A 14435-nucleotide genomic window follows, 5' to 3' on the forward strand; every position below is an offset into this window, starting at 1 on the left:
CTTTATTCTTTATACTACACATAAAGTTCATATAAAGTTAACATAAAATTTATGATATAGAAAGTTTAATATAACATAAAATTCATTAATTTTACCTTACAAAGCTCTTCCTATGTTAAGATAATTAGTGCATTTCATTATATGAAATACACATACATTCTAATTTATAATTTGTCTTTTAACCTTGTTAATTCTAATGGTCTCGGTTATGTTTAAATTGAGTTTTTATACAATTAAATTTATCCATTTTTTTTCTTAATGAAATCTGGATTTTGTGTGATGTTTTACAAAGGACTTTCCAAATTTAGTTGCTACTGTAAAGGTGATCTTCTCTTCCATTATATTATTGAACTGGTCATCGTTTGCATTTAAGAAACCTATTGGTTTTTTTAATACAGTTTTGTCAATATGATGACAATTTTACTTGTGAAAGTATTTGCAGCAATAACATTACCTTTGTAAGTCCAGAAGTTCACTTGCAATATCTGTTCCAATACTACCAGCACCAAGTACTGTCCCCATAGACATTCCAGGCACATTAATACAGGACTGTCTAGAGGATCCTAAAAAATAACAAAGAGAAAAAGTCAACCAAGGACTTTAAAAAGTGTGTAACTTGGGTCAATATCTTTTGATTCAAATATATTTCTTATTTCCCTCTTTAAAAGAAATAGACTAGCTGCATCCTAAAATGTTAGAAATATTCATTTCAAACATAATTCATGTTGTTTTAAGATGCTTATGAAGAATGATGTGAATCAAATATGTGGAAAGCCATTGAGGGTTCGATCATGACCTGTAACCCTTGAGTACAGACAGTTCCTTTCCACTTTAACCTCCACACTAAAGCCAGAGTATTATGACTTTATGTTTTTCTTTTATTTAAGTATAGGTGATTTATAATACTGTGTTCGTTTCAGGTGTACAGCAAAGTGATTCAGTTACACATACATGTACAAATATACATTCTTTTTCTGATTCTCTTCTACTATAAGATAACCTATACCTTCCATTACAGGTTATTACAAGGTACTGAATATAGTTCTCTGTGCTATATAATAAATCCTTGTTGTTTATTTTGTATATAATAGTGTGTATCTGTTAATCCTAAACTCCTAACTTATCCCTCCCCCCGTCTTTCCTGTAGTAACTATAGGTGTGTTTTCTATGTCTGGGAGTCTGTTTCTCTTTTGTAAATAAGTTCATTTGTACAGTTTTGTTTTATTTTGTTTTGTTTGCTTTTTAGGTCTGTACCCAAGGTATATGGAAGTTCCCAGGCTAGGGGTCAAATCGGAGCTGCAGCTGCCAGCTTACACCACAGCCACAGCAATGGGGGATCCGAGCTGTGTCTGCAACCTGCAATGCTGGATCCCCCACCACCCACTGAGCGAGACCAGGGATCAAACCCACATCCTCATGGCTGCTAGTTGGATTCATTTCTGCTGCACCATGACAGGAACTCCTGTACTGTTTATTTATTTTTGTTGTTGTTGTTGTTTTTTTTCAGATTCCACATATAAATGATAGCTATCTTCCCCTAATCCTTCACTTTATATGATAATCTCTAGGTCCATCCATGTTGCTGCAAATGGTGATATTTCATTTTTTTAATGGCTGAATAATATTTTTATATTTCCTAATATTTTAGTTTTTCTTTATACAAAAAAATACATTAACCTATCCCTGTGGTGAAGAACTAAGAGAAATCCCCCTTAATGCTTTTCATTAATTTGTCCACCAGATATTTGAGTGCCTTAATGTACAAGGAACTACGCTCACTGCTGGAGATTGACAATGGGAAAAACACCATTCTTAATCTTGAAGGATTCAGTCAAGCGGTGAGGCAGGAAGTGAACAACTAATTGCAACACTATGTAGATCATAATAGAAATGTGGCCAGGAGTTCCCGTTGTGGTGCAGTGCTTAACGAATCCGACTAGGAACCATGAGATTGCGGGTTCGGTCCCTGCCCTTGCTCAGTGGGTTAACGATCCGGCATTGCCGTGAGCTGTGGTGTAGGTTGCAGATGCGGCTCGGATCCCGCGTTGCTGTGGCTCTGGCGTAGGCCGGTGGCTACAGCTCCGATTGGACCCCTAGCTTGGGAACCTCCATATGCCGCAGGAGCGGCCCAAAGAAATAGCAAAAAGACAAAAAAAGAAATGTGGCCAAAGTAACTAAAGGAATTCTGAGGAGGATAACTCAACTGACTGAAGTCTTTTCAACTTGACCTTGAGAATTTTCTCTCTCCAAGACAGAAAAAGATGGTAACTTGGTAATAACAGTCTTATAATAACTCTCCATCACCAAAGCTAAACTTACCTTCTGATGATTGACAGCTACAAGAAAGCAATGGTGCTTTTCCAGTCTCACCATGTCCCCTAGAATTAAGAAACACCATAGGGGATTTTTTAAGGTGAAGAAAATTGTTAAAGCAACTACATTTAGCTCCATGTATTTGAATGATCAGTTCTTGACCCATTTATGTTTTATGTGCCCATACTGTTAATGTCACTACCAGAGATTGAGGAATTGATGTGCTAAGTATCAGTGCTCTTGCTAGATGCCGTATTACCATAATACATGTTCTCACAATGACAATCTCTCAGTTTGAATACTAATGATAAGAAGTAAAAAATTATAGAGGATACTTCTGTAAAGCTACTAAGATTTGGGGGAGTCTTTTTAAACTTAGTTTTGTAGATAAGGAAATATAATTGGTTTGATGAAACCTTAGCCGTTTCAAAGAGAAAGAAAAAATGATACTTGGAACAGGGCCATGCTAGCATATTGAGCAAATCAGGGAAAGCTGGTTCTTCCTTCAGGCCATATGGCCATAGACCAGGGCTTGGGAAGCAGTGAATGGGCTGGATTTGTGCTCATCACTCAGCCAAGCTCTTTTGCACAAGCACATGAAGTCCCAAGGCTTAAATGAGGGGACATGCAAAAATGATGTTGAGGGCAAAATAATTTCTTACAATTATAAATAGTATTAAGCCATATCCAGAGTGTTTTCTGGAAGGACAAGAGAAAGCCATGAAAGGTAGGGGGAAACATTGCCTGAATAAATGCATTTACTGTCATATTTTATACTAAGCCAAAAGGAATTTATTACAGAAGGGCAAATGTTTAGCTTAATTCTGAGAACTAACAGCAAAGAACAGTGAATGAATCACTCAAAACATATACTCAGTTATAAAGCTGGAGGATCATACAGATTTTTTTTGAAGTAGAATTGATTTATAGTAATTCAGGTATAGAGCAAAGTGATTTAGTTTTATCTATGTGTGTTTGTGTGTTCTTTTTCAGTTTCTTCTCCATTATAGGTTATTACAAGATATTGAATATAGTTCCCTATGCTGTACAGTAGGCCTTTGTTTATTTTATAAAGAGTGTGTATCTGTTAATCCCCAATTCCCAATTTCTCTCTCTCCCTCTTTCTTCTTTGGCAATCATAGGTTTGTTTTCTATGTCTTTGAGTCTATTTCTTTTTTTGTAAATACATTCATTGTATCTTTTTTTAGATTCCACATATAAGTGATATCATGTGGTCTCTGTCTTTCTCTGACTTACTTCACTTAGTGTGATCATCTCTAGGTCCATCCATGTTGCTGCAAATGGCATTATACTCAAGTTATAAAGCCAGAGGATCATACAGTTTTAATGGTTTAGCAAGAGGAAAAGAGGGAAACAAAGATACTCAATTTGAAATTAATATAAAGGTCTTAACAACATAAAAAATTACTTACAAAACTAAAGTGTTGACAGACACAATATATTCCAGTTCTTTGGTCCAAGGATTTGTGAAACTAAACCACTGGCTTTTTAAAGTTACGAAAGAGCCATCTTTTGCTCGAAATTTGTATGAATCTGTAAATATTTTCTCTTTACTCTGTAGAACTTAACAAGAAAAGACAATCAGCACAACAGTCTACCACTATATAAATCAATCCGTTAGGGATTAATTCAAGCTTCAGATTTCACAGGAATGAAAATTAAGAGTTGAAGCTGTAATTAGAAAGTACCAAAACCAGACCCCACTCAATGCATACCTGCTTTGTGCTTGTTGGTCAAATTACTATGGTCATCTTGATGAAAATATTCATAACAAGAAGTTCCTAAAAGTTCCTGAGGCAGATATCCTAAAATTGCTGTTGCCCTGGTTTTTAAATTGAAAATAAAGTTCAGAATTGGTGAATGAATTCCCTTCCAGAATCCTATACTATAGGTCCATACCTGGTCAGGGGAGTAGAGAAGTGGACCAGAGGATGAATAACCCATTTGCATCACTGGGCTCCCTTTGGATGCCCTAGACCTAGAGGAGAGCTGCAAAGTAGCATAGACACCCAGGCACCAGGCTACTCCAGGGGCCTCCCACTCAGTCCAGGCCATGTTATTCCTACCATTCACTGATAAAATTGTGTCCACAGATGGCACCCCATTTCTGCACCATTGGCTAATAAATATTTCAAGTTTACAAGTTGGCTTGAACAAATTTACTAATATATGCATATCCTTTTTTCATTTAAACTTTATTTGCTGTTCTAAAGCCTTAAAAAAAAATCCAGCAGAGCTACTAAGCCACATCTTTAACAGCCTTAGATATCCCATTGAACTCTAATCACTATGCGGCATAAATGTTTACCTTTGATCAACATAGACAAATTTTCCATTCATTGCAAAACGGGTTATAAATTCAGTTGGCTTCACTTGAATCTCTCCACTGTTCTGTGGGACAATATATGGATGTAATCTTCCAATGGCAACAAGGCAGGTAAAATTACGACTGTCTTTCTTAGCATCCCTTTCTTCTTCCATTCCAACAATATTCGGAGGCCAGCTCCTTAAGTAACCAGTGCAGTGAACAGTACAGAATTTTCTGTAATCTAATTCAAAGGTTTAAAAAAAGAGCAACTGTCAGTTATATCTCCTTAAAACTGAAAAAACAGTTTAAAAGCTTTGGAATCATTATGAATAAATTCTTAAAATTGTTACATTGACATTTACAGTAGTTATAATTGTGCTATGAAATATTCTTTACATATGCTAAATATGAAAAGAGAATAGGACTGTGTTGAAAAAAATCATCAATCATATTTACTTAACAACTTTATCTATTTATTTTGCTTTTTAGGGCCGCGCCTTCGGCATATGGAAGTTCCCAGGCTAGGGGTCAAATCATAGTCGCAGCTGATGGCACACACCACAGCCACAGCAACATGGGATCTGAACCAAGTCTGTGACCTACACCACAGCTTATGGCAATGCTGGATCCTTGATCCACTGAGCAAGGCCAGGGATTGAACCAGCATCCTCATAGATACTAGACGGGTTCATTTCCACTGCGCCAAAACAGGAACTCCCAACAACTTTATACTTAATGGTTTATATTTCTTAAGAACTAAACTATTATGTACCACATCAAAATGATTGTTTTAATTTCAGTTTAAATAGGTCTACAGCTATTTCATTATTGCCAAGAGAATTTTTTAAGTTATAATCTGTACGTTAGAAAAAAATAAACTTCATGCTTCCTTGCTCTTAGCTTATTTAAATTTTGGTATGTTTAACTTATTCTCACAAATTTAAAGAACAATTATGTGCATATTCTTAAATTTCTTATGTTAGCATTTATAATGGTTGATAGATACATAAGATTATAATAGTCTATAAAAGCATTTAGAGACATTTATAATACAATGTGCAAAAATAAAATTTGACTCAGATTTCACTTTTTAGAAAAATCTCAATTAACTCACAAGAAAAAAGCTTGTCAAATACATCCAACCAGAAAAATAAAAAACTGGAAATAATCCATATGCTTGAATATCGGGAAATGCTTAAGAAAACATAATCGTATAAAAGATAGGCAATATAGAGATTATGGCAGTCTACCAAAAAAAAAAAAAACTTAAAAAGGGGGAAGAAAGCTGGTAAAAATTACTTAAAACAGTTGCTTGTGATAAGATTTAGAAAAAAACAGAACAGTCCTTGTTTTAAATTGGCACTACTTGGTAAGACTGCTATTACAAATCATTTTTTTTAATGTTAATGGAAGATGATATCTTATAAGATGGCAACTAGTAGTAATAACAATGATGTAGAGAACATTTTATGTGCCATGCTCTGTTTTACGTGCTCTAATTGTGTAATTCATTTAATCTTAATAGTCCTATGAGAGAGTCTAATACTACCCTATTATCTTCGGGAACTGAGAGTTACTGCCAAGGTCACAGCAGAGAAGGATGGAGACAGGCTGGCTCCAGAGCGCCCTTTCTGAACCACTAATTTGGTGGTATTTGATGGTAGTCATGGAAGTCACCTCTGTCATGGAAGCTGTTCAAACAGGAGCTCCCTGGGTGAAGTGTTTCAGTCAGAGGGAACAGCCAGTACAAACAGAGTCAAGAGCAAGCAGACAGAGGGGACTGAAGCATAGTCTCTGATGGGGAAGTGGCTGGAGGATAATGCGGGGAACAGAGAGTTTAGTCCTTGTCAGCCCCTCCGCAGGCCACAGATGCCTTAAATTACAAGTCCCTATCTCCTCCAACTCCAAACCAAGTCTTTTTCAGTTATTCCCTCTCCTGTTGAGTGGCACGACCATCAACTTAGGTAGTTCAATAAGAAATCTGGGCTCCTCCCTTTACCTTACCCAACATCCAAGATACTTTAAAGGAATTAAAAATTGAGATAAGCATAAATATAAGGTTTTCATTCATACTAACAAAACTAGATGGCTCTGAAAATTACAAGGCTTACACTGACAACAACATGAGTGGTACGATGCTGAGTGAAATAAGTCAGATGGAGAAAGACAAATACCATATGATTTCACTTATGTGGAATATAAAAGCAAAAAACAAATGAACCAACCAAACCAAACAAAAACAAACGCATACATACAGAGAACAGAGTGGGGATTACCAGAGTGGGGATTACCAGCACCAAGGAGGCCCAAGGTCCCACACTGCTCGGGCAAGTATTAGCTGTGTGACCTTGGGCAGGGGGGTAACCTCCCAAGCCTCAGTTTACTTTTCTGCAAAGTGGGGGTTCTAACACGTCCTACTTCACAGGGTTACTGAGAGGACCAAGTGAGATAGTGGGTGTGAGGCTCAGCACACAGCTTGGCAGGTGACAGGACCTCAATAAATGGTCCTGTGAAGTGGAGAAGGAGATGGGGCAGGGGAAGAGGGGAAGGCAAAGTGAGTAAGGGGATCAACTTATGGTGACAGATGGAAACTAAATTTTTGGTGGGAAGCACACTGTAGTGTATACAGAACTAGAAATATAATGTAGTTCACATGACACTTAATAGTGCTGTAAACTGAAGTTACTTCCATAAAAAAATAACTTTGTAAGGCTTATATACTTAGGTATTTCTGATGATGCTTGCAAATTTACAAGTGATACTAAAAATACTCTGCTCAACTGAAAATATAGGCTGAAAAATGTTTTTCATTTATATATGGAATCTCGCATAGAACTTAAGCCTTTTACTTCAATTCTTCTCTAACAATGGGGTGACCAACAATTTCCAACTTAATCAGTCCTTCGATTCTCACCTTGACTATTCAGTTGGCAGATTTCTAGTCAGGATTGCATAACTCCATCCACTGATGGACTCTTACCCACTGGATTGATTAGCTCAAGTTAAAAATATTTCCATTAAATATCCTCTTATTCCAAGAATTCTTCAGACTTGTACCTAAATATTGGGGTCATAGGCCCCAATCCTCACCAAACTAGCTATTTATATCAGCTCCACAGGGTAGATTCATGTGCAATCTACTCCATGATTTTAAGAGAAAAAAAATCTATATTAACCCAAACACTGCCTTAATTTATAGGACATCTCTTTATGAAAATTTTATTCCACCAGTTGCAGGCTAGGTCTCTCAACCTGGTATCTTGTTGGTTAGTTTGAATTCTCACAGTAGCTGATCCTGAGACAAGAATTCAAGTACAGGAAGTATATTTGAGAGGTGCTTCCAGGGAACTCTAGTAGGGAAGTGAGATGGGGAAGCCAAAGAAGCTCATGATAGATACATTTTCCAAGTCACGACCTTAGGAAACTGAAGCTAAATTGCCTAGGGGCATTCTGGGAAAATATGGAGGACGAGAACCTCAGAGTTATGTGGCCTGAAGGGCCTCAGCAAAAGAGAGCGAGGATATTTATCTGTCAGCTTCCCTGAGTCAGTGGGTGCAGGCAGAACCGTCTCTAAGGACCAGAGAAAGAGGTCAAGCAGAGAGTCACAATTGTTGGACCCTGGAAGCCAAGTGGCCTGAGGAGATGTCATGAGGTTCTGACAGCATCTGCTACCCTTGCACAAGAAGCCAATGGAATTACTCATTATCTTCCCACAATACATGGAAGAAATACCTAAGTTATTTGGTAACAGTCATCCATCATGCATCAGCCTTTGATTTCACAATGGAGATACATGAGCAATCTTATCCTTGTCGTAAAAGCTTTTTGAAAGTTTGAATCCATGACATTCATGTTAGAATCAGGGTAGAAATAATTTTTTTTTTTTGATCGGTTTGGTTTTCTTTTTACAGCTACACCTGCAGCATATGGAAGTTCCTGGGCTAGGGGTCAAATTGAAGCTGCTGCTGCTGGCCTATACCACAGCCTTCGGCAATGTTGGATCCTGAACCCACTAAGCAAGGTCAGGGATTGAACTCCCATCCTCAGAGACTATGTTGGGTTCTTAACCCACTGAGCCACAATGGGAACTCCCAGAAATAATGTTTTTAAAAAAACTTTTTTATTATGGAAAATCTCAAACATACCCAAATATAACAAAGCCCCATTTGAGTGACTCATGGCCAATTTTGAGAAATAGCCTTTCTATAAATCCTAAATTCATTTTCAATTAGCATAAGAAGGGGTGTTTCCTAGTTTCTCTTCTTTATTTGTCTTTTTTAGGGCTGCACGCGCGGCACACGTAGTTCCAAGGCTAGGGGTCAAATTGGAGCTGCAGCTGCTAGCCTATGCTGCAGCCACAGCAACTTGGGATCCAAGGCACTTCTGCGACCTACACCACAGCTCATGGCAATGCAGCATCCTTAACCCACTGAGCAGGGCCAGGAATGGAAACCATATCTTCATGGATACTATTCAGATTCATTTCCACTGAGCCACGACAGGAACTCCTTTCTTCTTTTAAATTTAAATATAATGAAGGTGAGGGAGTTCCTGTGTGGCTCAGTGGTTAACGAATCCAACTAGGAACCGTGAGGTTGTGGGTTCAATCCCTGGCCTCATTCAGTGGGTTAAGGATCTGGCATTCCTGTGGCTGTGGTGTAGGCCGGCAGCTACAGCTCTGATTTGACCCCAAGCCTGGGAACCTCTGTATGCTGCAGGTGCAGCCCCAAAAAAGACAAAACAAAACAAAAACAAAGAAGAAGAAGAAGAAAGAAACTAGAGACAAAAAATAAGTGATTGCTGGGGCAGTTTTCAGGAGAGATGAATATTCAGAACACAGAGGGTTCTTAGGGCAGTGAAAATGCTATGTATGGTATTAGAACAATAGATATATGTCACCATACATTTGTCCAAATCCACAGAATGTACAACACCAAGAGTGTACCCTAAGGTAAACTAATGGACTTTGGATGATTATGATGTGTCAAGGCAGCTTTTATCCTTGGTTTAAAAAATATATATGTGGCATTCCGCATGGAAGATGCTGATGATGGGGAAAGCTATACATGTGCGGGCAGGTGGTAAATGGGAAGTCTCTGTAGTTCTCAATTTTGTTGTAAACCTAAAGCTGCTCTAAAAAATAGTCTTAACCAATAATTTAAAAATTGAAATGTAACTCTCATGCTATGGTAAAAAGGGAAGAAAAACATCTTTATTAACTACAGTCTTTCTTCCTTAATAGGGAGCCGTCTTAACAGAAGGTGAGTGCCACTGGCTAATTATCGGAAAGAACAATTTAGTAGCAACTATATGCAAAGTACAATCATTTCACTTGACCGACACTCCCTTTGGTTAACGTGGAATACAAAAGTGTCTCACGAGTGGGAAGTCGTCCACGTGGCCAATCAGGTTTACATTCTATGGGTGGTTACCTTATCCTGCTCCAGGCATCTGTCTACACACACAGTTCTCCCCAACTTCCAACTCTTTCACTGCGAGGAAGGGCCATGCTGATGACTAACACGTGCCCTCACCATTCCTTAGGCCAAGTTGGCCTCGTGCCTTTGGCACAGAGTATGGCGTGTGTTAAGTGAATGCTTGGTCCCATAACTGAGCAGATTAAAAAAGTCCTTTTTGAAAAGATTATTGGACTCTGACTGTAGGCATCTGTGTGGCTCAGCGTGGTGTGGGCACGAATATCCATGTGTGGGTTTCTGCAGCACGAGCCACCCCCTGGCTGTGTGTCTGCTGCAGAAATCATCTAGAATGCATTTCTTTCATTAATCACCTTTGGCATCTAGGAAACTACCCCAGTAGGTGGCCAGGCAGAGTGGAAAGAATACAGATTTTTAAAGCCAGACTCCTGATATTGCCACTTCCAATGTGACTTCAGACAAGTAACAGAAACTTCTCAGGCTTGGGTTCTCTCATGCAAGAGACTGGGATGGTTTGCACAGGAGTGTTACCCAGATTAAAGTAGGTACTTAGGCAAAGTGCTGGGCATACGGATTTTAAATAATTACTGATTCTCCTCTCGCTCTTTTATTTTCCTTCTCTTCTTTCTGAGCCACAAATCAGGGCCTCTACGTATTGAGTGCTTCCTAGGAGCCAAGCACTGCCTTGGCCCCATGTAATCCTAACCAAGTCACACAGAGTGCTATTATTTCACCCACTGTATTGGTCTGCTCCGGCTGCCATATGCAATACAAGATACCACAAACTGGGTGGCTTGAACAACGGGAATTTATTTTCTCACAGTTCTGGAGGCTAGAAGTCCAAGATCAAGGTGTTGGAAGGTCTGGTTTCTCCCGAGGCCTCTCTCTGGCTTGTGTACAGCCGATGTCTCACTGTGTCCTTATGTGGCCTCTCTCTGTGCCTGTGCAGCCCTGCTGTCTCCTCCTCCTCTTATGATGATGCCAGTCATATGGTGTTAGGGCCCCGCTCTTAGGACCTCACTTAACCTTACTGACCTCTCTAAAGGCCCCATTTACACATAGGGCTTCTGCATGTGAATTTTTGGGGAGGCACAATTCAGTCCATAATACCATTTTCCATATATGGAAAGGAATTTGCCTAAGGTCCCAGAGTTATTAAGGAGCAGACCTGACATTAAAACCCTACTGAATTCAGAGCCCAGGCCCTTTCTACTCCATCCTAGAACCTATCCACCAGCATGGCTGTTGTAAGGCAGAAACTAGTATAAGTACCTGAAGCACTGGAGGGACTTAAAGATATGTTAATTCCTTTAGCTCATCTCAGAATTCAGCTAGAAATTGGCTATCATTGACCATTTACCAGATATTCTTCAAATATCTGTATTTTTGCAGGAGGATTATTGATGTTTATTTCAAAGGAAAAAAGTTTTCCCTGCCTCTTCTAGAAATCTCTAAAATTTATGATATTAAATAAAAACATATATGGAGTTCCCTTGTGGTGCAGTGGGTGAGGGATCTAACATTGTCACAGCAGCGGCTCAGGTCGCTGCTATGGTATGGGTTCAGTCCCTAGCTCGGGAACTTCCACATGCTGCTGGTGCTGCCAGGAAAAAAAAAATCCTTTTAGAAACTACATGGAAGGAATAAGGTTTGATTATTATATTCTTCAAGAATGCTGCTTAGATTTTTTTTTAAACCTATGACTATACACATGTGCTTTTGGTTAAAATTTAATATTTACAAGACTGCTTCAGAATGCTATCACAGTACCATGTGGTTTCACAGGGACATCTCATTTTCCTTTTGATATCTTTTGAAAGACCAGACACAGAAAGTATTATTCTTTTAAGATCATTATCAGTGAGTGACTATACATACATATTCAGTCATGTGCTGTCCTAGAATTTGAAAGGAAAGGAAAAATCTAAGGTGATAGAAGAAAGAGCGCAGACAAGGTACCTATCATTGATTTGTGACTTGTAGTTCCATATTTCAAGTCAGATTATCAAAGGCCAATTTAATCAACATAGAGTTATTTTCAGCAAGGCCCAGGTTTCTTTAGCTCCCACTGCAGAGAATTATGTTAGGGAAGATGACCCAAGCTGTTTGCTGTCTTAGTTGGGACTCCCATAACAAACCACTGCAGGCTGAGGGGCTTAAACAACAGATGTCTACCTCCTTTTAATTCTGGAGGCTGGAATTCTGAGACAAGGATGGCAGCATAGTTGAGTTTCTGGTGGGGGTTCTTGTCCTGGCTTGCAGATAGCTACCATCTGCCTGCGTGCTCACAGCAGACCCTCTGGTTTATAAGGGCACCAATCACATCTGGAGGGCCCCACCCTCATGACTTCACCCAAAGCTAATTATCTCCCAAAGCTCCCATCTCCAAATACTACCACACTGGCCCTCAACTTATGAATTTTAGAGGACACAATTTAGCCCACAGTATTTGCTAGAAATTTCCTGGGGTAAAATCTTTTTTTTTTTTTTTTTTTTTTTTTTGGCTTCTTAGGGCCACACTCATGGCATATGGAAGTTTTCAAACTAGGGGTCAAATTGGAGCTACAGCTTTCGGCCTATACCACAGCCACATCTGTCCTATACCACAGCTGACGGCAATGCCAGATCCTTAATCCACTGAGTGAGGCCAGGTATTGAACCCGCAACCTCATGGATCCTAGTCGGGTTCTTTAACCACTGAACCATGTAGGGAAATCCAGGAGTAAAATCTTTTAAAATAGTTTGAGTTCCCTTGGTGGAGCAATGGGTTAGAGACCCAGCATTGTTACTGCTGTGGCTTGAGTTCCATCCCTGGCCCTGGAACTTCTGCATGCAATTTAAGCAATAGTTTAAATTGCTTCTTAGGTGAACAAAAGCATGATGAGGTAGCTCATTTCACTGGATTGTTCACTGTTCTTATAGACTGAAGTGCAATCGTACGTTGAGTGAATCAGGAACAAAGGGCAAGAGGATGGTCATGTGTTGCTTCAATAAATGTCTGAGGATCTGCTATGTGCTGGGCACCATGGAAGGAGAAATGAAGGTCTCGGTCTAGTAAGGCAAGCAAATATTAAAATAATAATAAAATTTCAATACAGTGAGGAAAGGGCAGTAAATATGGAAGATGCTCAGGATTATAAATGGATTACCAAAAGTGGGTACTTGAAACTCAAGCCAACCAGAAAGGGGAGGGTGTCAGGGAAGGTTTCCTGGAAAGAGGTGTTGCCTCTAGGATCTGCTGATAGGCTTGCATGCTCCCTTCCTTCCAGCAGGGTAGTCTGGTGCTGCTGCTGCTGGTATTCTGTGTTGGAGATCTGAGTCTGGGAAGCCTCCAGGGAGGCTGGGCAGGTGCCTGAGCTACAGGCTTGACAGGCTCCAATCTTCTCTTCCATCTGGGGCATGTCTCAATTCAGGAATAAACTGGCATTATGGTGGAGAAGCATATCACCAAGATGCCCTCTTAAATCTTTCATATCTCCACTGATCATCCTGTAGGGTCTGCCTTATGGGGAAACAGATCCTTCGACAGGTTTCCTGAGCTTTTTTCAGTTGGTCTATATGACTTGGCCTTCCTGTGGTCTTAGGAGGGCAGACCCAAGGTGTCTGATTTAGTACTTCATGAGTTAACTGCAGTGATGACAATGGTCACGTAGCTCCCTCAGAACCTAATACAACATACAAACATTCTTCCTCACTATTAGGTTAGGAGTCTTTATTAAAGGTGCAGAGATGTACCTATGGGCTTCTTGAGACTCATCTGTTCTTTCTCTAATCTCTTAAGTAATGACCTTCAAACATTATTTGCTTTGCATGCCATAAAAAAACCTGCAAGCACCCGTCATGTATATAAATTATATACACCTACTTTGGTACTAATATGTGTTTTATAAACACAAAACTAAAATTTTAAATAAGAGAAAAGATGAAAAATAATGTTTTTAGAACAAATTTTATTAGTGGGAATTTTTTTATTCTGTAAAAATTATAATACATAGCACTTAATCAGTATAATTAATTATGCTTTGTGATTGTATAAAACCATGTTTTAACACACTGTGAAGAAGTGTTTTAAGATCTGGCTCTAAATTTAATGTCTTATTCTGTTTTCTTTTTCTTCATAGCACTAATCACTCAGCAAGGTTGTTTTGTTCACTGTTCTGGCTCCAGCATATAGAATAGTGTTTGGGGAGTTCCCATCATGGCTCAATGGTTAATGAATCCAACTAGGAACCATGAGGTTGCAGGTTCGATCCCTGCCCTTGCTCAGTGGGTTAAGGATCCGGCATTGCCGTGAGCTGTGGTGTAGGTTGCAGACGTGGCTCGGATCCTGAGTTGCTGTGGTTGTGGTGTAGGCTGGC

General features: G+C 39.3%; 1 protein-coding gene across 10 annotated transcripts in view; it reads right to left on the minus strand.

The window, feature by feature from the left end:
* ARNTL2 (aryl hydrocarbon receptor nuclear translocator like 2) overlaps positions 1–14435 on the minus strand; it is a 192497-nt gene that overhangs the window by 89099 nt on the left and 88963 nt on the right. For all 10 annotated transcript variants that reach the window (XR_002344063.1, XM_021092159.1, XM_021092157.1 and 7 more), the window contains 5 exons: positions 4643–4883; positions 4050–4156; positions 3747–3897; positions 2320–2378; positions 455–563 (listed from right to left, as the gene is read on the minus strand). Coding sequence is in view for 9 of the 10 variants with exons in the window: in XM_021092159.1 (XP_020947818.1) it covers positions 455–563; positions 2320–2378; positions 3747–3897; positions 4050–4156; positions 4643–4883 (667 nt within the window). In the remaining variant the exon portion in view is untranslated. The remainder of the gene's footprint in view (positions 1–454; positions 564–2319; positions 2379–3746; positions 3898–4049; positions 4157–4642; positions 4884–14435) is intronic.

This window comes from Sus scrofa, chromosome 5 (assembly GCF_000003025.6).
Source record: "Sus scrofa isolate TJ Tabasco breed Duroc chromosome 5, Sscrofa11.1, whole genome shotgun sequence".
In the NCBI taxonomy this organism is placed as follows: domain Eukaryota; kingdom Metazoa; phylum Chordata; class Mammalia; order Artiodactyla; family Suidae; genus Sus; species Sus scrofa.